Here is a 27556-nt window from a genome sequence, read left to right as displayed (position 1 = left end):
ACGTTGGGAAGTTTTATTGGCTTCAATAATCGCTAGGTTGAGTTACTGAGCTAACTCATTGTCAGGCATATGTGTTTTTTTATAACATATAGTGGATTCTGGTTAATTGGGCCATCAGTTAATCAGGGCAGTTGCTTATTTGGGACAACTCTTAAAGTATAAAAACTGAGAAAATTGCTGGGATTCCATTCATTCATTTGGGACGCTATGCCATGTAATTGGAGCAGGAGATTGTGGCAAGTAGTTTCTAACTGGTGCCAAATATATGCATTTGTGTGGTCATTAGGCTCTGTAGCATGCTTAGAGAGAACAGTCTTTAAACAGAGTCTGTTGCATGTGATTGTGTTCAAAAGGCAGGGATTTCTGTCATTGATACTAGGTGAGAAGTAAACAGTAAGACAGTTGTAAGCAGTAAGACAATTCAGAACTGTTTTGCTCAAAGCAGTTTTAAACATTCAGGCTTGGAGTTGCCAGGAGTGGCTGGGAGTGAAAATAAAATGATTTCACTACTTCAAGTTAGGAAATGTGCAAAATCTGAATGTATTGACAATCCTCTTGAATGTTACAATGAAAATAAAGAGTTGGAGGATGCAGTTGTCGGTAGAATTGTCTGCTGGGATTATATTATCTACACGAGTGTCTATGCTGACTTTTCATTTAAAATCAATCTAAAGAAAGCGTACACCGGAGTTACAAAATACACGTGGACTAAGATGTTAACTGTCCTGTGCTGTCACCAGTGGGATCATCAGTTGATCTGCCACCTGTCTTCAGGAGTTTCGGCCCGCTTATGATCAAGACTCCCTGGAGCGGGTGGGCCAGCAGTGCTAAAGCACCACCTCCCACTGGTGAGCTTAAAAACTTGGCATCTGCCTCTATCAGAGTTGTTGGTCACTTCCATCCACCAGATAGTCTGCTCTTCAGGGTTTGAAGGGTTTGCAAGATATGTATACACTGTCTGACTATCTGCCCCTCTTGACATACTTGGTCCACACCCATGCTGATCCTTTCTCTGCTGCCTCAGCTACAGCCCTACTGGTTGACTTGATCTCTCTTCTAGTGAAGTCAAGGTCACGCAGCCGCTTCTGGAAAGTGAATGCAATAAACCCACGGCAGCCTACTTCGAATGGATAGCATGAGACCTTCCACCCTCTGTCTCTGCACTCTGATCTTAATTCTACATACTTGGTTAACTTGCGCTCATGGGCTTCATCGATGTTGTCTTCCCAGGGGACTGTGAGTTCACCAATAACCACTTCTCTACTGGTGTCAGACCATACGATTATATCTGGATGCAATGTTGTGAAAAGAAAGCGTACACTGGATAATTTCCTTTGTTGATAACTATAAGGAACTAATACAGTTTTATAGTACTGTAGTAGTATTGATAGTGTTTTAATTTGTCTGTATTTCATTCAAATACATATCTCCTTACTTAGTTAAATGGTAGTTTGTCCTTTTTTACACTTTTTATCTGGTTTCATGAAACTGTGGCTAATTGTGGCAGCTGCTTAACTGGGCCAAAATGTACCGGTTCCCAATGTGTCCTAATTAACCAGAATTCACAGTATATGCTACAGTATTTCACACAATGCTTAGTTGCGGTAACTTTGATAAATTAATAAAGGAGAGAACATAACAGTTATAACAGGAATTAAAAATTGACTGTCTTGACCAAAATGATTGTATAACTGCTTATTTTCCAGTACTCTGCCTTTTCCAGCACTCTCCAGCTCAGTTTGTAACTGTATCAGTCTCCTTTACTTTACTTCAGGTGTGGGTTAACTTGCAGCGCCTATTACAGCGCTTATTCAGGCGTAGGTTAACTTACAGCGCCTATTCACCCCCCCCCCGGGCAGATTTCATGTTTTATTGTTATACAACATCGGATCAAAGTGGATTTAATTTGGCTTTTTTGACACTGATCAATAGAAAACGACTTTCTTGTCAAAGTGAAAATGGATCTCTACAAAGTGATCTAAATTAATTACAAATATAAAACACAAAATAATTGTTTGCATAAAAATCCACTCCTTTTAATATGACACACCAAATCATCACTGGTGTTTCAATTGATTGTAGTAAAAACACACCTGTATCTGGAAGGTGCAACTGCTGGTGAGCCTGTTTCCTGGCAAAAACTATACTGTGGAGACAAAACAACACTCCAAGCAACTACACAAAGAGGTTATAAAAAAGCACAAGTCAGAAGATGGATACAAGAACATTTCCAAGACACTGAATATTCCTTGGAGTACAGTAAAATCAATCATCAAGAAATGGGAAGAATATGGCACAGCCATTATTAGCTAGATGCAAGAAGAATCTGAGCTGAGCTATTTACAAACTATAGTAAAGCCTTGATAAAATGCACAAAGAGTAACATAGTTTGCTGATGTTACTGAGCCCAATAGGAATGTCACAGAGGAGAGAATGTACAAAAAATCTGATAAGGTTTCTAAACAGTTCAGACTTGTGATCAGCAGGAAGGTGGTGTAATACATAATGGAGCAGAGAAGCATTTTGTTCCACATAGTAAAAATTATGCAATGATATCCTAGTACATTGGTGGAAGTTGGTAGAAAAATAGAGGGCTATGGGTAACCCTAGGTAATTTCTAAAGCAAGTACATGTTTGGCACAGCAGTGTGGGCCGAAGGGCCTGTGTTGTGCTGTAGGTTTTCTACATTTCTATGTTTCAAATATGGCACAGCTGTAAATCTGCCTAAAGAAGGCCATCCTCAAATGCTGAGTGACCATGCAAGAAGGAGACTAGCATGTGAGGCCAGCTCTGGAGGAGTTACAAGCTTCAGTGGCTGAGATGGGAAGGTCTGCATATACAAATGTTGCCCAGATGCTTCATCAGTCACAGCTTTATCGGAGAGTGGTGAAGAGAAAGTCACTGTTTTAAAGAAAACTCACATGAAATCTCATCTAGAGTTTGCCAGAAGGCATGTAGGAGACTCTGAAGTCAGATAGAAGAAAGTTCTATGGTTTGATGAAACCAAAATTGAGCTTTTTGGCCATCAGACTAAATACTATCTTTGGTGTAAACCAAACACTGCACATCATCAAAAACACACTATCTCTACCATGAAGCATGGTGGTGGCTGGATCATCAGGCTTGTGAAGGTAGAGGATAAAATTAATTCAGTTAAATATAGGGAAATCCTTGAGGAAAACCTGATGCAGTCTGCAAAAGAACCGCGACTTGGGAGAAGATTGGTTTTCCAGCAAGACAATGATCCCAAGCATAAAGCCAAGTTTCACAGGAATGGCTTAAAAATAATAAAATTAATGACCTGGAGTGGCAAAACAGAGTTCAGTGGCTGGATTTGAAAACGGCTGTTCATTCACAATCCCCATGCAATCTGACAGAGCTTGAGCAGTTTTGTAAAGAACAAGGGGGAAAAAATGCAGTGTCTAGATGTGCAAAGTTGATAGAGACCTATCCACATAGACTCAAGGCTGTAATTGCTGGTAAAAATGCATCTACTAAATAATGACTTGAAGGGGTAAGTAATTATGCAATCAATTATTTTGTGTATAATAATTGTAATACATTTTGACCAATTTTGTAATTCACTTTAAGACAAAAGAGACTCTTCTATTGATCAGTGTCAAACAAGTGTCATTAAATCCATTGTGATCCAATGTTGTAAAACAATAAAACATGAAAACTTCTGGGGGGGGGGTGAATACTTTTTTATAGGCACTGTATTTATGTGGTCACAAGAATATAGATGCTGGAAATCAGGAGCAACACGCTGAAAATGTTGGAGGCGCTCAGCAAGCCAAGCAGCATCTATGGAGGAAAATGAACAGTCAATATTTTAGGTTGAGACCTTCATCAGGACTGCTTTATCAGTGCTGATGAAAGATCATGGCCCAAAATTTTGACTATTAATTCTTATCCTTAGATGCCTCATCTACTGAGTTCATCTTGTATTGTATATGTGTATTGTTGTTTATGAAGTCTGCTTTTTTCTTTTCTTTCTCAATCTTTTTATTGATTTTTTAAAAAGTGCATATATATGAACAAGAGGAGGATTATCTCAGAAATCTATATAGATAACAATACATATAAAAGGTAAAATAAGCATACTCCTCTTATCATTTCATAAAAGAGAAAAAAGAAACTTTTATAATTTTATATATAGGAACAAAAATACTATTCTCTGTAAACAAAAACAAAAAATAATGAAAAAGAAAAAAAAGGAAAAAAAAGTAAGGGACTGGGCAGCCCATATTTAGAGTAAAGTAAGAAGAAAGAAAAACTTTCTGATCAAATCCAAAGTTTTGAGAGAGTAACTGGGAGAGCAATAGATCAAACCATATGAAAATATTGAATAAAAGGTCACCAGATTTCTTCAAATTTAAAGGATGTATCAAATGTCTGACTTCTTATTTTCTCTAAACTTAGGACATAATGGAGGAAAGCCAACAGAAAACAGTAGGTGGATTAGAGTCCTTCCATTTAAGCAAAATGGCTCTCCTAGCCAATAAAGTTGTAAATGCTATAATCCATTGAGCAGAAATAGGAACATATCCTGCTTCTGGTGGAATGATCCCAAAAATTGCTGTAAATACATTCAGTTTTATGTCCAAATTCAAAACTTTTGATGAAGTTTTAAAGACATCTTTCCAAAAGTTATCTATCTTGATACAAGACCAAAACATATGAGTTAAAGTAGCCAGCTCAATATTGCATCTGTCACAAGTAGGATTAATATTAGGAAAAATACAGGCTAATTTATCCTTTGACATATGTGCCCGGTATACTACCTTGAACTGTATCAAGGAATGACGGGCACAAATAGATGAAGTATTTACCAAATGAAAAATTTTATCCCATTGATTATCTGAAAGTGACTCTCAAAATTCCAGTTCCCATGCACCTTTAATTTTATCGTTAGATACTTTTCGCAAATTCATTAACCATTTATTGAAGTCCGCTTTTTTGACCATCTTCCAAATCATTCAGATAGACAAAAAGATTAACAATATGTCAGCCTTAAGTATGTCTATGAAATTAATCATTGAAAAGATCAGGCAATAAAATTGTAAATCAGCTCCAGATCATTCAGTCACCCAGTTTACCCTATTGTCAACTATTCCAAATCACTTCTGCTTCTATTTTGCCAATTGCTTTCATGGCTTTTGTAATCAACCCATTCTTTAAAAAAATCTCTTTCCCTCTTCTCTTCACATTTGCTTTATACAGTATGTAATCCCTCTGTTGTTTATTCTCATATCAAATAATAGTATCACCACTCAGTACTTCTAGTTGCGCCATCAGGTGAAATCCTTATCTCATGTTTTTAGTGTATGTAATTTTTGTCTGTAATTCTTATACTTCTTAAACCACTCCTCAAAAGCTCTGTTCTTATATATCTGTAACCTTATCTAATTCAAAGCAGACAGTGCATCTCCTAAAATGGTTTCTCTCCTACAGTTTAAATTTTCTATAGTGGACGAGCCTTGAGCTAAATTATTATTATGCCTTTAGTGTCTCAGTTTCCACCTACGTTCCTAAGCTCATTCGCACAACTCAGCTTCATCCACAGTTGGCAAAGCCTGCCTCTCTGAATATGTTTGAAACTCGCCTCTCCTGTGGAACAGAATAAAATGCAGAAGTCTCGAAATCAGACGACATAAGGCTTGTTTTTTTGGGTATCACATGATCCAATTTCAGTTTTAGCTTAAGTGGATCACACAGGTCATTGCCTCTCTGTGAAATCATGCTCGACACAAAAATCGGTCCAGACCTTCAGTTAAGCACACTTGCTGTTTTCTTTGTCTTAGACACACGGCGAGCAACCTAAGTATTTGTGTAACATGTGTTACTTAACCCTTAATGAAATAGCTTGGCTTTAGGGGAAATAATGTCTGTATTTCCTGATGTATGACACTCTGCATAAAGAACCTATAGCTTTACATGATATACATTTTCTCAAAGGAGCTCCATTTTGCAGATACAAGAATTGATGTACAGATCGCATTGCACAATTCCTGTGATAGCCAACTTTTTATGGTGGTCTGCTGACTTTTCCACCCACAGGACTTTCCTCTTGACATACATCTCATCAAATGCATGGTCCTATCTCGCTCTGTCTTGAATCCATTGTTCTTTCAGTGGCAGCCGCATTGCCCAAACATAGCCTTTGGTCACCATAGGAGTACATCTTTCAGGGCTGATGCCCTTCTCCATACAGAATGCATCAGGAAATTGGCTAAAATCCTGTCAGAAAGCATATTACTTCCTATTTTTTAGCAATTGTTTCCATTTGAAAAACAACTCTAATTCTGTTTCAATGTGGATTTTGGCCAATTATGTACTTTTTTTGTGCCAGAAACCTGATTATATGTTAGCACTAAACACAGGCATCCTTTAGCACACTAAAATAAGTGTAGTGTGATTTCTGGACAAGGATATTGTTCTTAGTACAAGAACCCTTTATTTTCTCCTCTGTCATATCTCTGGTTGATTTCTGTTTGTGAAGTTATTCAGCAAGCCTCTTAAACATGGCTAAACAGGTATCAATTGATTAGGTTCCTAGGTTTTGTTTTCTGCTGCTTGGACTGAATTCCTCACGTGAGTTCCCTTCTTGAACAGCATAGATTCTGGACCCCTTTTCTTTATATGTAAGAAAAGTCAACATGATCCATTAAACTTGTCCTTCAGTACTTCCATGCTCCCAAAATCTTTGCCCATCATGGAAGAAAATTTGAAGTACAGTATATATTATTTGAGTGATTTGGATTTCATGAACTTGGTCTTTAGTAATTTTATTTTAAGAACAGTTAACAATTATCTTAGTATCATTTGCTCTCTACAAATCAATTAAGCTCACCAGATTGCACGCAAGTCCCAAAAAAATGTTATTATCCTGCTGAAAATCTGGTTCACCTGCAGGACAGCAATTTTATGCATATTTTTGGGTGTCTTATTGCTTGGTGGGAAATTCATCTCTTTCTTTTTCAGTAAGACACTTGTTCTCGCTTTTTGCTGTAAATCCTTTTCCAAATAACATTTACAGTAATGCAACACACACTGCTCACTTTTTGTGAAATGTTGAACCTTGCTAGTCTGATAAGAAGTAGTTCTTGTTTATTCACAGAACAACCATGTTTTACCACCACGATTCCCCCAAAGCTGCAACACTTAGAGGACCAACCCTCAAATTTTCCTGACGTGGACCTCTGGTTTTCTTTCTTTAGAACATAGAACATAGAATAGTACAGCACAGTATAGGTCCTTCGGCCCACAATGTTGTGCCAACCCTCAAACCCTGCCTCCCATATAACCCCCCACCTTAAATTCCTCCATATACCTGTCTAGTAGTCTCTTAAACTTCACTAGTGTATCTGCCTCCACCACTGACTCAGGCAGTGCATTCCACGCACCAACCACTCTCTGAGTAAAAAACATTCCTCTAATATCCCCCTTGAACTTCTCACCCCTTACCTTAAAGCTATGTCCTCTTGTATTGAGCAGTGGTGCTCTGGGGAAGAGGTGCTGTCTATCCATTCTATCTATTCCTCTTATTATCTTGTACACCTCTATCGTGTCTCCTCTCATCCTCCTTTTCTCCAAAGAGTAAAGCCCTAGCTCCCTTAATCCCTGATCATAATGCATACTCTCTAAAGCAGGCAGCATCCTGGTAAATCTCCTATGTACCTTTTCCAATGCTTCCACATCCTTCCTATAGTGAGGTGACCAGAACTGGACAGAGTACTCCAAGTGTGGCCTAACCAGAGATTTATAGAGCTGCATCATTACGTCGCGACTCTTAAACTCTGTCCCTCGACTTATGAAATCTAACACCCCATAAGTTTTCTTAACTACCCTATCCACATGTGAGGCAACTTTCAGGGATCTGTGGACATGTGCCCCGAGATCCCTCTGCACCTCCACACTACCAAGTATCCTGCCATTTACTTTGTACTCTTCCTTGGAGTTTGTCCTTCCAAAGTGTACACCTCACACTTCTCCGGGTTGAACTCCATCTGCCACTTCTTAGCCCACTTCTGCATCCTATCAATGTCTCTCTGCAATCTTTGACAATCCTCTACGCTATCTACAACACCACCAACCTTTGTGTCATCTGCAAACTTGCCAACCACCCTTCTACCCCCACATCCAGGTCGTTAATAAAAATCACGAAAAGTAGAGGTCCCAGAACAGATCCTTGTGGGACACCACTAGTCACAGTCCTCCAATCTGAATGTACTCCCTCCACCACCACCCTCTGCCTTCTGCAGGCAAACCAATTCTGAATCCACCTGGCCAAACCTCCCTGGATCCCATGCCTTCTGACTTTATGAATAAGCCTACCGTGCGGAACCTTGTCAAATGCCTTACTAAAATCCATATAGATCACATCCACTGCACTACCCTCATCTATATGCCTGGTCACTTCCTCAAAGAACTCTATCAGGCTTGTTAGATATGATCTGCCCTTCACAAAGCCATGCTGACTGTCCCTGATCAGACCATGATTCTCTAAATGCCTGGAGATCCTATCTCTAAGAATCTTTTCCAACAGCTTTCCCACCACAAATGTAAGGCTCACTGGTCTATAATTACCCGGACTATCCCTACTACCTTTTTTGAACAAGGGGACAACATTTGCCTCCCTCCAATCCTCTGGTACCATTCCCGTGGACAACGAGGACATAAAGATCCTAGCCAGAGGCTCAGCAATCTCTTCCCTCGCCTCGTGGAGCAGCCTGGGGAATATTCCGTCAGGCCCCGGGGACTTATCCATCCTATTGTATTTTAACAACTCCAACACCTCCACTCCCTGAATATCAACATGCTCCAGAACATCAACCTCACTCATATTGTCCTCACCATCATCAAGTTCCCTCTCATTGGTGAATACCAAAGAGAAGTATTCATTGAGGACCTTGCTCACTTCCACAGCCTCCAGGCACATCTTCCCACCTTTATCTCTAATCAGTCCTACCTTCACTCCTGTCATCCTTTTGTTCTTCACATAATTGAAGAATGCCTTGGGGTTTTCCTTTACCCTACTCCCCAAGGCCTTCTCATGCCCCCTTCTTGCTCTCCTCAGCCCCTTCTTAAGCTCCTTTCTTGCTTCCCTATATTCCTCAATAGACCCATCTGATCGTTGCTTCTCAAACCTCATGTATGCTGCCTTCTTCCACCTGACTAGATTTTCCACCTCACTTGTCACCCATGGTTCCTTCACCCTACCATTCTTTATCTTCCTCACCGGGACAAATTTATCCCCAACATCCCGCAAGAGATCTCTAAACATCGACCACATTTCCATAGTACATTTCCCTGCAAAAACATCATCCCAATTCACACCCACAAGTTCTAGCCTTATAGCCTCATAATTTGCCCTTCCCCAATTAAAAATTTTCCTGTCCTCTTTGATTCTATCCTTTTCCATGATAATTATAAAGGCCAGGGAGCGGTGGTCACTGTCCCCCAGATGCTCACCCACTGAGAGATCTGTGACCTGACCCGGTTCATTACCTAGTCCTAGATCTAGTATGGCATTCCCCCCAGTCGACCTGTCCCTATACTGTGACAGGAATCTGTCCTGGACACACTTAACAAACTCTGCCCCATCTAAACTCTTGGAACTAATCAGGTGCCAATCAATGTTAGGGAAGTTAAAGTCACCCATCATAACAACCCTGTTATTTTTGCACCTTTCCAAAATCTGCCTCCCAATCTGCTCCTTGGTATCTCTGCTGCTACCAGGGGGCCTATAGCATACCCTCAGTAGAGTAACTGCTCCCTTCCTGTTCCTGACTTCCACCCATACTGACTCAAAAGAGGATCCTGCTACATTACCCACCCTTTCTTTAGCTGTAATAGTATCCCTGACCAGTAAAGCTACCCCTCCTCCCCTTTTTCCGCCCTGTCGATCCCTTGTAAAGCACTGAAATCCAGGAATATTGAGAATCCATTCCTGCCCTGGTGCCAGCCAAGTCTCTGTAATGGCCACTACATCATAATTCCATGTATGTATCTAAGCTCTCAGTTCATCACCTTTGTTCCTGATGCTTTATTGCAGCATCCACTCATTCAGCTCTATTACTTCCCTATACCTGAAAGAGTGCTGATTATATAGTGGCATGTCCCTTTAAGAGCTTCAAAGAACTCACCTGCTGACAAGATCTTGGGCTACATCAGCAGGGGAGGCTGCACTGACATCAACAGTTCAGTGTTACTCAGAAAACTCAGTAGTTCTTCTTTTTAATCCTTAAAACAGAACCCATTACTTATATTCTTAGGATGACTTGCAATGTTATTTAAACTCCTCAAAACATGATGTGAAATGATTTCTGAGCCTTAATCTATATGCTCAGTTCAAACGCACAGGCATTTAACCAACAGTAATCGTCTTCCAAGGATTATGGTTTATGTGGACTTGAACAATTTCTGGACAGGTTTAGAGTTTGGGTGACATTATTATAAAATCGTAAGTCCTTCTTCCAATTGATCTCACAGAGCAATGCTATCAACTTACTGTTTTCTCAACACTGTTTAATTTAGCTTTCTCTTCTTTCAGTACCTATTTGTACTGTTCTTTTTGCCAAATTAAGTTGAAATAATGCTGATTAAGATCATTCTAAAATCAGATGATATTTCAGGAAGAAGTGGGTGAATGAGGAGGATTCAGCAGTTAAGTATGATGGGAAAAATGTGATTTCTCAGCAGAGGACAAAGAACTGATTCACTGGTGGACAACACTGGGGAAATTGAGAATAAAGGAAGTTTGTCTTTAACAACAAATCAAGGTTAAATTATGCCTGTGAGGGCAATAGTATCAAATGACTGCGCAAGAAAAGCTGCTGAAAATTTTCAATGGAAGACATGTCAAGAAATGTTTATTTTATTTGTATTTGCAAATTGAACTGCAGCATTGCTTCGACAGTTCTAATGTGCCCAAACTTGCACCACTGGTAACTGAAAGATCTCTAGGCCCAATTTACTTACATGTTACTGTGCATTTGAATATCACAGATATTGTTACTCACATCAATGCAATGTGGGAGTGAAGGATAGCTGTGTAGTGATTGACGTATAAATATTACACTAACTTTAGAGAGAGTTATAAGGAAAGAATGGCAATCCTAATTCTAGGATTTGAATTGTTGCAATTGGCCTTGTGTGTAAATTGCATACATTATGCCATTGTCTTGTGCATTCTGTCATCATCCAAGATGCCTAGCTCAACAAACTTCCTGAGTACTGCCTCGGTAAATCTATAGCCTTGCATTTTAGTTTTTATACCAGATTTTAACAAGCATCATGAATGCAGCAGAGTTTTCTTAGATGATTGACAACCTAAACAGAGACCTTTAAAGACCCCAGGTGGTGTTTACATTGTGCCTGAAAAAGTAGGTGGGGCTAACTGTGTCCATATAAAACTTGTTGACTATGGGTTGCTTCCCTTTCCCCAATTTGTCATGCCTTCTGGATTCAAAACTGTTCCAAGCAGGAGCCAAAGTAAATACCCTTCTCTTGGTGTAAAGTTTTTCACATCAGAATGTCCCAGTTATAGCCAATGACGTACTTTAAGTGCATTTTATCTGCGAGAATGTAAGAACCATGGGTATGGTTTTCAAAGCTCCATATATACTGTTAAAGGCCAGGTTCATTGTACTGTTTAGGGACTGTTTAGTGAAAGAACTACCTTGCTCACTTAAAAAGGGGCTGTGGGATCATGCAAATCAATGTAAGAGAGAAGACAGGAAATTGGTTTAACTGGACAAACACAGAACAGCAGCTCAATCTGTGTGATATATACTCTTTTGAGGATTCAAGTTGAAGTAGCTGGTGCATCACTAAAGTGGGCTTAAAGTCATTCTCCTCTAATCACTGGGGAGACATGTTACCACTGCACCAAAGACTAAACCATTAGCACAGCAAAAGAGGAAAGGAGATGTATTTTATTGAAGCATTTAAAGACGGGAGCAGTGTTCTGCAATAAAACCTAAATATTGAATATTCTTTCCTTTGAGATATCAGAATGAATGTAATCCGGTCATTATAAGACCATAAAGCATAAGAGAAGAATTGGGACATTTGGCCCATTGAGTCTGTCTAGGCCTTTCAACATTTGATAGGTTTCAATGAGATCCCCCTTTATTCTTCTGAATTCCAGAGTGTACAGGCCCAGAGATCCTCATATAATAACCCTTTCATTCCCAGAATCTTTCCTGTGAACTTCTTCTGAACTCTGTCTAATACCAGCACATCCTTTCTTGGATAAGGAGCCCAAAACTACGCACAATACTCCAAGTCAGGTCTTAACATTGCCTTGTAAAGCCTCAGCATTACATGCTTTGTTTTCTACTCTAGCCCTCTTGAAATGAATTCTAATATTGCATTTGCCTTCCTCGCCACCAACTCAACCTGCAAATTAACCTTTAGGAATCCTGCACGAGTACTCCCAAGTCCCTTTGCACCTCAGATGTTTGAATTTTCTGCCCATTCAGAGAAGAGTCAACTCTTTTATTCCTCATGCCAAAGTGCATGACTAAACACTTCCTAACACTGTATTTAATTTGCCACTTCTTTGCCCGTTATCCTAATCCATCTAAGTCCTTCTGCAGCTTCTCTGCTTCCTCAACACTACCTGTCCCTCCACCTATCTTCAAATCATCTGCATACTTGGCCTCAAAGCCATCAATTCCGTCATCCATATCATTGACATAAAACGTGAAAAGAAGCGGTCCCAACACTGACCCTTGTTGAACACAGCTAACATAGAAAAGGCTCCCTTTATTCCCACTCTTTGCCTCCTGCCACTCAGCCAATTCCATATCCATGCTAGTATTTTTCCCGTAATACCATGGGCTCCTATCTTGTAAGCATGCTCATGTGTAGCACCTTGTCAAAGGCCTTCTGAAAATCCAAGTGCACAACGTTCACTGACTATCCTTTGTCTGTCCTGCTTGTCATTTTCACAAAGAATTCTAACAGATTTTTCAAGCAAAGTTTTCCCTTAAGCAAACCATGCTGACTACAGCCTATTTTATCATGTGCATCCAAATACCCTGAGACTTCATCCTCAACAATAGACTCCAACGTCTTCCCAACCACTGAGGTCAGTCGAAGAACGGAGTGACATTTGCAATTTTCCAGTGTGGAAAATCTGGCTCTTCGTGCTGACCACCTAGCAACCCCCAATTTCATTTTAGCCTAATTTTGGGATAATTTACAATGACCAATTAATCTACTAACCGGTATGTGTTTGGACTATGGGAGGAAACTAGAGGATCCAGAGAAAATCCACACATTCCAAGAGGAGAACGTGCAGATTCCTTACAGATTATGTCAGAATTTTCTCTGAACTCTGATGACCCATGCTGTAATAATGTTGCGCTAACTGCTAAGTTACCATGGTGCCCAAATACTGCAGAGCCCAAATTTAACTTATTTATTCCAAACAGACATCTTTGCAAATTAAATGAGGAAATACTTCGTGTTGTTACAATGACAAATAATATATTGGGTGAGAAGTGAACCAAGCTAAGGATTTTATTTTTTGAACTTGGCATTCGTCCTTTTAAATACAAAAATTATGGTACTCTTAAAATACTTTTCCAGGTTTGTTTCTTCAGTCACTGATATCCCTTTCCCTATATCAATGGTTGAAATTTAGTCACACTTTTACTCATTGATAGAGCTGGTATGAGGGATATGTTTCTAGTTCTGTTCTTGCTTAACACTGGCCACAAAATGTTTGTCAGATATTCTACTTGTGTTTTTATTTTTCAGCAATTTTATACTGCAAGACCCCTTACTGAGATTTACTATGGGGAGCCTCTATCCCCTGAAAGCTGACTATTCTACATTGACCTTAGCCAGATAACAAAGAGCAGATTTCTGCTTTATGCTGGAATTAGTGAAAGATACTCTACTGTAATGGGTTTGTGAGCTGCACTACTGATGAAAGTGCTGTCAATGCAGAGTTTTTTTATTCTTCTTGTGATTTCATCAGCTCCCTTTTGGTGCTATGGTTCCATATTTCAAAGGCACAGTGGCTGGCAGGTTAACTGTCCCTCATATATCTAACTTGGGTGATGGGGAGGAAATACATCTCTACCAAAGGAGGCATAAGGCACTCCTTCCCTGCACTAGCCTGCATGTCACCCTTGGGCAAGGTGTAACACCTGCTTGGCCTCCCCAGTCAGGGTCATGTAAAGCCATGGGAGCGGGTGGTGGATGGTCATATGAACAGCTGGTACTTATCACAAGTCTTGGTTATGCAACCACTGACGCCATGCAGACAATTTCAGATGAGTGTTGGTAATGGCTAGGGTCACCTGTCTTGTAAAGGCACCGCCCTGAAGAAGGCAATGGCAGACAACTTCTGCTGAAAAAATTGCCAAGAACAATCATAGTCATGGAAAGGTCACTATACACCTATAGAAATTTGCAAAAGTCTTTTGGTGTTTATTCTTTCTATTGCTGACCCCTCAGTGAGGACTTGTGTGGGTTCTCACGACCTCCTCTTCTTGAAGTCCGCAATCAATTGCTGATATTGAATGCACAGTTGTCGTTACTACACCACTCAACCAGTCAATCTACTGTATCTCACTCCTGTGTGCCTTCTCATTGCTGGCTAAGATTTTACTAACAATGGTGGTGTCATATGCCAAGCTAAGTATTTCCTTTGTATTAATCATAAATAGGGGAACCTTAAGGTATCAACGAAGGTTTCTAGAGGATATTTGCATCATTGGCAAACTCATCATTTATTATCCATTGCGATCTGCTGTTGAAATGAACAACTTGGTAGCACATTTAAAAAGTGACAGAGATATGTCAGCCCAGGGAATGATGACCAATTTCTCCAGCTGAAGAATATTACTAAACTAGACAGTCTTCTAGTTTTTAGTGCAAAAATTTCAAATTTCCAACTGAATTTAAATTTTGATTGAACTTGTATATCCAGCTAACTAATTTGGCAACTTAGTCTATGTCCTTAGAATGTTCAATACTGACAGGTTCCCAAACCTCAAATATTAACTGCTCACATCAAAGTTGCTGGTGAACGCAGCAGGCCAAGCAGCATCTATAGGAAGAGGCGCAGTCGATGTTTCAGGCCGAGACCCTTCGTCAGGACTAACTGAAGGAAGAGTGAGTAAGGGATTTGAAAGCTGGAGGGGGAGGGGGAGATCCAAAATGATAGGAGAAGACAGGAGGGGGAGGGATAGAGCCGAAGGCTGGACAGGTGATAGGCAAAAGGGGATACGAGAGGATCATGGGACAGGAGGTCCGGGAAGAAAGACGGGGGGGGGGTGACCCAGAGGATGGGCAAGAGGTATATTCAGAGGGACAGAGGGAGAAAAAGGAGAGTGAGAGAAAGAATGTGTGCATAAAAATGAGTAACAGATGTGGTACGAGGGGGAGGTGGGGCCTAGCGGAAGTTAGAGAAGTCAATGTTCATGCCATCAGGTTGGAAGCTACCCAGACGTCTGGGTAGCCTCCAACCTGATGGCATGAACATTGACTTCTCTAACTTCCGCTAGGCCCCACCTCCCCCTCGTACCCCATCTGTTACTCATTTTTATGCACACATTCTTTCTCTCACTCTCCTTTTTCTCCCTCTGTCCCTCTGAATATACCTCTTGCCCATCCTCTGGGTCACCCCCCCCCCCGTCTTTCTTCCCGGACCTCCTGTCCCATGATCCTCTCGTATCCCCTTTTGCCTATCACCTGTCCAGCCTTCGGCTCTATCCCTCCCCCTCCTGTCTTCTCCTATCATTTTGGATCTCCCCCTCCCCCTCCAGCTTTCAAATCCCTTACTCTTCCTTCAGTTAGTCCTGACGAAGGGTCTCGGCCTGAAACGTCGACTGCGCCTCTTCCTATAGATGCCGCTTGGCCTGCTGCGTTCACCAGCAACTTTGATGTGTGTTGCTTGAATTTCCAGCCTCTGCAGAATTCCTGTTGTTTGAATATTAACTGCTTCTCCTTTCATAAATGCTGTCCGATTTGCTAAGTTTTTAAAATCATTTTCTTCCCATCATGTGGCTTCAAAACACTTTTCAGACTGAATATCCCAAAGAAGATTGTCATAGTTTTTATTTTAACAATCAAGTTTGTGTGCCATTTTAACTTCTCTCCAAATCTGATCTTGAAAGATGAATTGATAATGAAGAATGCCCACCCTTTGGGTTACTTCTCCTTTTTCCCAGGCAGTATTTTGGAATTGAGCATGTTATACCTGTTTTCTGAGGTGACTGTGTTTTAGTGGGATCTGCACATGTTGCCACAGGTGGTGTTCGATTGGATGCTGAATGGATTGCTTGGATTTTTGCATCCCTCTGCTGGTTATACTTGGCCTCCATATCTTGGCATTAGTGAGATGCCTGTTGGATTCTTGCCATTGAATCTAACAATGTTGGACAGCTAGAAGCATTGCATAAATTGTATTGTGTATCTTATCAGGAATTACTGAATTACTGGAATGAAATAATAATCCTGACACTCCTGTTTGATCATCCTGGATAATTGTGTTTTGTATCTACTTGACAATTGGCCTGTAGCTTGTGTAAGCTGCATAATTAATTTTATCTTTAGAAGTTAATATTTCTTTTTCTTCCTGTTATGAATTAGATATTGGATTTGTTTGTTTTGCACTGTTTAAATCTCCATTTTGTTGTTGGGTTCTTCTTTGTAGTTTCACTGTAGAAATGCATTAAAATTAATTTTAAAAAGTTAATACTAAGAGTGCATTTTTCTCCAAATTAATTATATGGAAAAATAGTCAGAATATCTTGAAACATGAAATTGTCTGTGAAACTTGTACTGATATAATTATCATTATATAATGGTAATTTATTGTTTCTGTCTTTTAACAAGCTCCCCTATCACCAACACCCCACTACGACTTTTCTCTCTCACACGTAAACTGTTGAAGTGAGCTCAAGCATTGTTGGCAGAGATAGAAAGTAAATTGGTGAAATATATATAAAACAGCATGTTGGAACATATCAAAGGCTTACCTGATAGATTCCCTGTATTTCTTCACACAGGACAGTCATACAATAACACAGGTTGTTTCAACAAACGGTTCAAAGTCATAGAGTAATGCAGCGCAGAAACAGACTCTTTAATCCATGATGTCTATCTGTGCTGTTCCCATTTGCCCATCTTTCTCTAGGTCTGTTCTATCTATGCACATGTCCATTAAACATTGTGATTTCAGATGGCATTGCACATGCATTTAAACAAAGGGCTAATTATGGAATTACCCTCAGTCTTGGGAAAGCCCAGCTGAAGTGTGATAAAACATATGTCTGCTTTGAATTTCTTAAGTTATATACTGTAGTTGCAGACCTCTCACAGATCCTTTCGGAAGAAGCTTGTAAAGCATGTGTTGCCATCAACATAGAGAGTCTCAGGTTCATAGTCTGCAGGCCAGCCCCTCCAGTTCAATTGCCTCATGTATTCCTAACTCTCATGAAATGTAAAGAAAAGCAGTACGGTCCTGCCACATAGAAATTTGTATTTGTCAAAGTAATCAACTTCAGTGTGAATGTTGCATTCTCCATCTTTTGATAACTGCTCCCTCTCTATCCATTTTCTCTTTCTTTCTGTTCATCTGGTTCCTATCACCATATCTCTTCCTCCTCCTCAACCCTCACATCTGCCTGTCACCCACACACTTCTCCAACTGGTTCCCCTCCATCTCTATTTCCATTCACCTTCCCTACCTCCCTCCCTTTATTCCATGTTCCGTCCTATCAGATTCCATCATCTTCAGTCCTTTGTCGCTTTCACCTGTGAGCTTCCAGCTTCTGGCATCATTTGCACTCTCCCCTACCCATTCTGACTATTGCCGCTCCCTCCCTGCTTCATCTGCCAGCTCTTGCTTCACCCATTCCCTTCACCTTTTTGTACCTTTATCTTCTCTCTGCCTTTCAGTACAGGTTACCCAAAATGTCAACTGTCCACTTCCATCCATAGATGCTGCCTGACCTGCTGAGTCACTCCAGCATCTTCTGTGTTGTTCTAGGTTTTAGCATCTGCTATATTTTATCTGTATAATTAACACATCTGCTGCTAATAAACCCCTTTTTTTAACAAAATAAAAATCGTGCAGGAATATTGTTCCCAATTCTCTTCTCAGTTCTGCCTACCCTGTTGATGTTGGAATGTGGTTTAATGAAAGTGAAATCACAATTTTCATAGTCACACACAAACAAGTTCCTACTTTGAGGGTGAACAGAGTACTGTACATAATTGTTTGTTCTTACTTTAGTTTTTAAACTGTTCATTATTTCCAATAGGGAGACCAGGGTTTTCCTGGAGAACAGGGTTTCCGAGGTGCAACTGGACCACCTGTAAGTTGACACATTGGATTTACTGTTTTTGTTGCTCTCCCTCACTGTACGTATAAAGATTGGGTGAACTTTCTGTATTAAATTTGACGATGAGTTGAATATTTTTAATCTTTCTCACCCCTGTTTTCTTCTCTCCATCTTTTCATCAATGATCAAGTCTTTGCTGATATGGATTCCATGCAACATCATGAAAGGCACCCAAATCTAGAACCGACATTGGACAACTAATTTCTGCACAGTAATACTCTAGGGTTCAGTTCTTTATTTTATACATTTTATTTGACCTTCAGAACCAGGATACTTTTCTACATTTTCTTATATCTGTCCCAAATGTTTATGTAACATAACTGGAGGCAGAGAGATCAAACCCACATTTATTTGGGCTTTGAAGTCTTCATATTCTGTAAGACCCAGCTATTTATACTGTGTGTTTGATCTGATTTTCCAATGACTTGTAACAAATATTTGTTTCAGTTTATATGGAAGTATTTGCATATTTAATGTTATTAAGTATTCAATGATGACTAGATATCCTGTAATTTGAGCAGAAAGTTGTAACTTACAGCAAGTGTCCTTGCACCTTGCTGTGGTCAGGAGGTCTGTCCTTCATCGACTCCCTGAAGCAACGCTGTCAGAAATTTACATAGTTAGGCTTCACATCATGTAAGGTGGAGGGAAGGGTTAATCAAAGGCAGAAGAAGGCTGCAATGAGGAAAATTGCACAGTCAGCGTGGCTCATCATGACACTGAACCCGGCCTTAAATAACGAAGATGTATATATGTCATCATTTCCCATGGCTTGATCAGCCATAGATGCCTGCCACCACACTGTGAATTCTGCAGGTCGATATAGTGACCACTGCTCTGAGAGGAAGAAACTGACACCTCTGAAGCCAGACTAGAGTCACCTCCTGTCTTGTTATCCACTTCATTCAAGACAATATACCACCAGAGTCAACGTCTGGTGATGACTAGATAAGAATATTTTCATTCTAAGTCACTTCAGAGGTAAAACAAAAGATTATCTACCAGAACTGAAGCCTTGCTCATAAGGAACAAGCTCCAGTGGATAGGTTACCGTATTGAGGTTCCTCAGTAGTCTCTCCCGCCTAGTTCTCTTCTCCCAGCTCTCTATTTACCAATGCTGAAACTAGACCAAAGGCACATTTGAGGTCAGCTTCAAGCATGGAAACATCAACAACCAAGATCCAAATAATAGATATTGAACTGGAATGGTGGAAGAAGGGAGCAGCCTAATGTAGTAAATCCCACTCCACTAAGCAATGACTAACACCCAATGCTGAAAATATGCACCCAGAATGAAACTTCTCAGTCACCTGAAGACCTACCAAGCATGATGAACATCACCATGATCCTGACGGACTGGTGTGGCTGGCTACAGTGATGCTATAATTATAGAGGCATCGGGAGTAATCATTCTCACCATCTTCTGTCTGGATGCACCCTGGGGTGCTCTCTGCCAAAATGAATGCAATCAGCCTACATTTTCAGATTAATGACTCTATTGTGACATCAATGTGTCCCCAGAACAGGAGAAAGTAAAAATATCCAAGGAAATAATATGTCCCAGACTTACAACAGAAGCTTTGGAATTTCCTGACCAAAGCCAGAAGATTCGGAACTCTGCTGATCCCACTAAATGATCCTGAAAATGCAATACTTACATATTGGACCTCTAAGATGGCTGCTGATAGCTCACTCACAGACCACCTATGGCACTGGGTCCAATTTTCAGAACTTCATTCAATATTTTCTAGGAAGTTAGGGTCTCCACAATGAAGACGTATAATAGAATGTCTAAGTGAGACAAACAAGGTCTGCTTTTTATTTCTGAATATTACCCAGCTGGGATAAAATGCCCTTGCATGGTTTCACAGCTGTCCGATTAAAACAATCAATGAAACTACATAAATAGTTTATCTTGTCCGTCCTGTGCTACCAGTTTAGATGGTTCTACCAAATCTGTGTGACAGTTTCTGGTAGTCAAAAAGATAAGAAATCTGACTAAAAACATCAGTAAAAAATACATTTTCTGTGGTAAATTGTGTTAGATTATTGCTGCAAACAGTGAAGGAGCAGGTGATCATTGTAGTGTGTTGCAGATGGAGTTCCAATGCCCATACAGCTGGCCCGGGTGAGAGCTTGGATCACTCTTGGCATTGAGTTGACCTGAAGAGCTTGAGAACGGCTTTAGGCTAGGCAACGGAACCCTGGCCAGGAGTGAGTCACTGGGGCTCAGGGCTTAGCATTTTACATAAGCCCTGAGCGAGTCGCTGGGCGGTGAAATCTGGGCCCTGAGCAAATCACTGGCTGACAAAACCTGGGCCTGGAGTGAGTCACTGGACAGTGTGGCCTTGGCCTGGGGCCTTTTGCAGCAGCGGTGCCTGGCTCCTAGTGCGAGGTACAATGTGCTATTTAGACAACTTAAACAGTGGCCCAGATTGGAGACAAGAGCCCATTACTACTCATTCTCCATGATCTTCACTCCTCTCTCCCAGGCGCTGGAGCGTTTCACTGTTCTGCTGTTGGGGAGATTCAAACACCAGCCCAATTAGACTGAAAAGACAGGGTGTTGGTTTGGATGAGAGCTGATTTGGTTCGTTCTCTGCGCTGATCATCTCCACGGTGCTGGGGCTATGAAGACTGCCCCGGCTGCTATCCTCCATGCTCACTAATACGATGAACTGATAAGCGAGGCTTTGGGCCTACTTTGTGCTGTCTGACGTTCGGATTTGAGAACTTAATGCTGGTTTGGAATGCTGTTGCTGTTGTTTGCTTCAATTGTTTGCTTAATTTTTTTCACTTTCTCGTGCATCGAATGTTGGTCTTTTATCTTTATTTTTATTCTATTTTTCTTTAATTGGGCTCTTCTGGGTTTCTTCCTTTGTGGCTACCTGTGAGCAAGAAAATCTCAAGGTTGTATAATTTATACATTCTTCAATAATAAATGAATCATGAATATCCTTTTTATTCCAAAATCTTTCCACTACAACAAATAGAAAGAAGGACCAGAGACACAAAAGATTCTGCAGATGCTGAAAATCTTGAGCAAAACACACACACAATGTTGGAGGCACTCAGCAAGTCAGGGAGCATCTATGGAGGGGAATAAACATTGACTGTTATCCCCCTCCATAGATGCCCGACCTGCAGTGTCCCTCCAGCACTTTGTGTGTGTTGTTCAGAATGGATCCATATAAAAAAACTATCAGACCAGCTCCCTCTCTAGATCAGTTCCATCAATACCTCTTCTCTCTCCTATTTTATCAATCTACTTGCCAGTATATGAGTTACAACATCTAAGAATTGAACATTAATAAAACCAGAGCAGTCCATTATAAACTTATCTTCCCTTTTTCTGATCCTGTTGCTTAACGTTCTTGGACTCTGAGCAACAGAGATTTAAGATTTTATTTTCCATTTTTTTTGACTGGCCATAAGCTTATTCTCTCCAGTCATATTTATGTAGATTATTAACCTGATTGGGAAACATTATGTATCAAATCATGTATGATTTTTTGAAAGCAACGTTAGCAATGTATTGGAGATTTTATCTTATGAGAAATAGGCTGGTGTAAATGGATCATAAAGTTATTGCTATTTAATTGCTTTTTGCATGTTGCATATCAACCAATAGAAGTGGCTTTAGTTGTTTAATTGCTTGTAGTTTTTTTAAAAAATTAGTGTTATTGTTCATAGTTATTTCTATTCCTAGGGTATAAAGGGTGATCTGGGCCAGAAAGGATCCCGTGGAGAGAAGGTACAAGGAGTTTTCATGTGCAAACCATTTCTAAGTAACTTTTATATTAACCCCCTAAATTATAGAATATTATGGCAAAATCTAGAATTCAAACCTAATCACAATTCCCATCATTACCTAACTGAAAAACAAACAAAGGATACTGCAGATGTTTGTAAACTGATAGGGACACAGAAAGTTCTTGGATATGTATTATTTTAGGCAGCATCTGTAGATAAAACAACAAGCATTAACATTTCAGGGCATTGACTTTTTGTCAGAATTTGGAAGAATAAGAATGCACAACTGTACATTAAGATGAAAAAAAACAGCAGTTTTCACGGTCACTTTTCTCCAGCTGACCCATAAATTGCTGGCCCCATCAAAGTGAAATTAAAGTCAGATCAAGTCAAGTAATGAGACTGTTCCTCCTGCACCAAGACTGGTTGCTATTTTACAAGCTAATGTGGTCTAAGGCAGTGTCTTCTTTATTTTTAACCATACTTTAAATTATGACTATGATATCTGGAAATCAAAGGTATAGTTCTTCCAAGGATAGAAGCATGGATAGAGGTAGAATGACTCTCATTGTAATAATCCTCCCATGTAAGAAGGAAGTTGTATTGGGATCTTCAAGATCTGAAAGTGTTTTGACAATTTTAGGATGTAGATATTAATGGACTGAAGAACAATAATGAGGAAAAGACCGAAGTTCAGTAAATGAAGATCAGTGGAAAGGTCTGAAGTAGCCAGTTCACAAATAACTCAGTATATGGCTCAGAAGGTGAACGAAAAGACAAGTTTTGGCTGTCATTTGCATTCACAACCATTACTGTGCTTATAATAAGAAGATCTAAATAGAATTCAATGCCTGAACAAGTCCAAATTAAGAGGGATTAAAATATTTTCTGTAATATAAAACCTGACAGTGATTTGCTTTTTATCCTTATAAGTTGCTGTGCATAAATTAAATTTAATACTGTTTTCCATGCCTTAGGGTGATCATGGTCTTGATGGATTTCCTGGAAAAATCGGTCTTCCTGGAGAAGTGGTAAGTTGCTTATTATTCATCGTCAAAGTACAAAACCTCTGCTACCCCTTTATTATTAAACAGAATTTGCTGTACTAGACTTTACCCTGGTGACCTGCAGCTACATTTAGTATTTCAATAGGGTTAGAGGACTGAGCTACTTCCTCAGACGTGACTGTTGATGCAGGTGTTCGTTACGCCAGAATATGCTTGCAGTGACATGATGTATTCCCACCTGAGCATGACATCATTCCCCAAATAATCCAGAATTCCTGAGGGCGAATTAAAAACATAGATTTTGCTGAGTAGGACTCATTGCCTGTAGTCACGAATGGAAATTTAATTTTCTCATTCTTACTTGTTCTGATACACTAGATGTGCCAGCTGATAACATTGTCCAAGTACCAGGGCCTTGTAGGTGTGTGGCCCAGATGAGCATCCATTAGACAGCAAAAACTCTGCACTGATGCAAAGCCACACCTGCATATATTAGCCTGTCAAGGGTCTCATGCTTTTTCAGTTATTCTAAATGGTCCCTGCTAAATATGAAATAAAACTTTCATTTTGTTAGCTTTAAGAAAGTAAAAAACTGAAACATGTAACACGAGAGTTGTGCAGTGCACAACCCTTGTCGTTCCACATTGATGCCAGTCATTTTGGCTATTAATAATAATCTAATTTGCCTAGAGGTACAAACAATATTGCTCAAAATTGTGCTATGGAATCTTAGCATATTTGTGTTCCTTCTATTAGACTTCTTGTGGAATCCAGTAGCAGAGCAGACTGACAGATTAACCAGCTGAAATCTGTTAGTAAATTCAGGATTTCTTAGTTCATAGACACGTGCACCAATACCCTGAACTTGAGAGCAGATGCTAACAAAACCATTGATCTGTCAATGTAACCCAGCAAAGTTCATTGCATTTATATATACATTTATACTGAATTATTCATGTACTGTACTTGGAGTATCCTAAAGAATTTCATTAATAAATTGTGGAATATAATTCTGAATTATCAACCAGTTGTATACAGTGACGAACTAAAAACAGCAATGACTGGATAATCTGTTTCGATCTAGGAAATATCAGAATAGCAGGGAATCTCTCCTGCTGCTCTTGGAACAGCAAAATAGGAATTTACACATCCACCTGGAAGAAAAGACCAGCTCTGATTTAATTTAATTATTTAAAAAAAGCAAGTTAACATTTCTTTCCAATGAAAGCAACCCCTAGAGTCCCACAGTCTATCCGTCTCAGATCAAATCATGTGCTGGATCTCTCGGCTGGATGGTATTCAGATTCAAGTGAATGGGTTCAGATTATGATCTAAACTCATACAATGAACTGGATTGTTCTCGACCCAGCCCATGCCTCACATACTTAGTTAGAAGACACCTCTCCACCATTCAGTTGAGTTCTCCCTCTCTTAGTTTTAGAACAGCCATGAAAGTATGGTGTTGATCCTGGAAAAACAAGTTCAGATGCAGTTTACCAAATTATTTAGAAAATAAAAGACAAGTTAGATTTACAAAGCACATTATGCGATTCCAGGATACTTTAAACTTGTTAGCAGACCTCCAGTGTTTTGTCTTCATGTGGACCTGCACTATGCCCTTGCTGTATCTTTGACCTCAGCATTGCTCCTTCTGGCAACAAACCATTTTAGAAAGTTGTAATCTTTCTCACTCCCCCTCCCCAGACGCTGATGGGCTCGGATTCAGAGAGACTCCAATCTGGATTGCAAACAGAAAGAAATATGTGTATCACAGCCACTTAGGGCACAGGGGCTACTGCACAGGACCGAAAGAAGCCACAGAAAGTTGTAAATTTAGTCACTTCCATCTTGGGTAGTAGTCTCCATAGTAGCCAAGATACCTTCAGGAATGCTGCTTCAGAAAGGTGATGTCCTTTATTAAGGACCCCCATCACCCAGGGCATGCCCTCTTCTCATTGCTACCATCAGGAAGGAGATACAGAAGCTGAAGGCACACACTCAGCGATTCAGGGTCAGCTTCTTCCCCTCTGCCATACAATTGCTAAATGGACATTGAACCCATGAACACCAACTCACTTTTAAAAAATTATATATTATTTCTGTTTTTGCACTATTTTAATCTATTCAATATATATACCTACTATTATTTATTTCTGTATTATTATGTATTGCATTAAGCTGCTGCTGCTAAGTTAACAAATTTCATGACACATGCAGGTGATAATAAACTTGTTTCTGATTCTGATTCAGTTCACAAGAGTGTTGTTAGCTGTCCCAAGCACTAATAGGAATTGGGAATAAGAGATATCTCCTTTTAAACCAGGAGTGTATTTTCTTTTTAATTATAAATTATAGTTATTCTAGTGTATATGGATGGACAGGTTGTGGAAAGGCACAGCTGTTTCACTGACAATAATTTTAACTTTCTGGTTTGTTCTTGGAATGTGAGGAACATCTGAAAGTTTGTTCTGGTGTTGTAAATAAGTGGCTTACTTGGCCATTTCAGGTCACAGGAAGAAAAGGCAATCAGTTAGGTCAGACCTAATCAGGCAGAAGCTTTCTTTACCAGTTTATTTTGCCATTTGGCAGTCTCAAAGTCACCTTAGGTAATACTAGTTTCTTTTTGTTTACCTAAATTTATCATGCACTGAACTAAATACTCAACCTGCATTTTTGGGATTACAACATATTTTATAATCCTTGTTGCTGGATCACTAATTCAATAACATTATCACTAACAATTAATTCAAATAATTGGTTGGTATTATCTAACCAATACTCCTTGAAGCACTTCTTATTTTCCCTTTGTTTCATCTCTCAGAATATAGAGTGAATACAATATAGAAGCAGGTCCTTCAGTCCACTGTCCCCACATCAGCCCATCATACCTATCTACATAGATCCCGCTTGCTTGCATTAATTTCATATCCCTTTATGCCCTGTACATTCAAGTAGCAGTCAAGGTGCTGCTTAAATGTTGTTACTGTTTCTTCACCTGGCAGTTCATTCTAGATGCCATCTTCAGGTGTGAAAAATTTATGCCTCAGATCTTCTTTAAACCTCCTCCCTCTCACCTTAAGCTTGTACCTCATCACAGTATAAGGACTATCTATCCTAATTTTTCATAATTTTATAAACCTTTATCATGTTAACTCACAACCGCCTTCATTCCAGGAAGACAGACCTAGCTCTCTCTCTCCTGATAACTCAAGAATTCCAGTTCAGGCAATATCCTTGTGAATCTGTTCTGCATTCTCTAACTTAATTGCATCTTTCCTGTAATGTGGTGACAATGTAATGTAATAAACTATACACAATACTTGAGGTGCAGCCGAACCAGTTTCATACAACTGCAACATAATATCCCATCTTTTATACTCGGTGGCTTTGACAATGAAGACAACAATGCCGCACACCTTCCTCACCTCTCTGTCTACCTGTGCTCCCATTTTCAGAACTATGTGCTTGTGCCCCAAGGTCTCTGTAGGGTACTGTCATTCACTGTGAATGTCCTACCCTCGTTTAACTCTGCAAACTGTATCATTTTGTATGTCTTGACTTTCTTCACCACTTGAGTGAGGGTTGCACCCTAATGTTTAACTCAAGTGGCACTACTACAGTTGTAAGCAGTAATGTATAACATAGTAGTAGGCAGCCGTCGATCCTAGGGGATCATGGACTTGCGCCTCTGGTGAGCTGTGTCCTCTCCAAGGTACAAGCCTGGGTGGGAAGATTTGAAGAATTGGCTGTTGCCTATGCTGCGAGTTCCCCCTCTCCAGGTCACTGATGTAGTCCAAGGGAAGGGCAAGCGCCAATACAGCTTGGCACCAATGTCGTCACAGAGGTTACCAGAGTGAAGTGAAAACAACATCAAGCTGCCTTAGGGAACCCGCTCTGGATTTCTTCCTCAGGATTTACTCCCAAAGCTTTTCCCATGGGTGGCTATGGCCTCAAGGCAGCAGAGGTTTCAAATCAGAGTTTTCCTTCTCCTAGGCGGGTTGCTGTCCAAGGCTGACGAGCACCACCTGCCTAAAAATGTATAATGTAAGAATATAAGAATTACAGCGAGAATAGGAAACCCAGTCCTTTGAGTCTCCTTTGCCAAGCATCAAAGTCACTGCTGTTCTTTTACCTTAGTGCCGTTTTCCAGCACTACTCCTATATCCCGTTATCCTTAGTGCCCAAAAATCTACATGATCCCTGTTTTGAATTTGAACATCATGACTCAGCTGCCATGATTGTTTGGCCTATAAAATTCCCCATCCTCTGAAGAAATTTCTCATTGTCCTGGCCAATCCTTCATTCTCCAACTCTACTCAGTTGGGACACAGATGATATTTCCCAAGGACCAAGGATGTTTGAAAACCTCTTCCCCCAAGGAGGTTTGGAAGCATAGTTATCAAACACATCAAAGGCAGAAAT

General features: G+C 40.0%; 1 protein-coding gene across 1 annotated transcript in view; it reads left to right on the top strand.

Moving 5' to 3' along the window:
• Positions 1 to 27556, top strand: part of col22a1 (collagen, type XXII, alpha 1) — a 328136-nt gene that overhangs the window by 176487 nt on the left and 124093 nt on the right. Inside the window, exons 15-17 of the mRNA XM_063048837.1 lie at positions 18294 to 18347; positions 22084 to 22128; positions 23105 to 23158. Coding sequence (XP_062904907.1) covers positions 18294 to 18347; positions 22084 to 22128; positions 23105 to 23158 — 153 coding nt within the window. The remainder of the gene's footprint in view (positions 1 to 18293; positions 18348 to 22083; positions 22129 to 23104; positions 23159 to 27556) is intronic.

This window comes from Mobula hypostoma, chromosome 1, assembly GCF_963921235.1.
Source record: "Mobula hypostoma chromosome 1, sMobHyp1.1, whole genome shotgun sequence".
Classification (NCBI taxonomy): Eukaryota; Metazoa; Chordata; class Chondrichthyes; order Myliobatiformes; family Myliobatidae; genus Mobula; species Mobula hypostoma.
The sequence above is the reverse complement of the archived record's forward strand: the minus strand, read 5'-3'. Positions and strand labels throughout refer to the sequence as shown.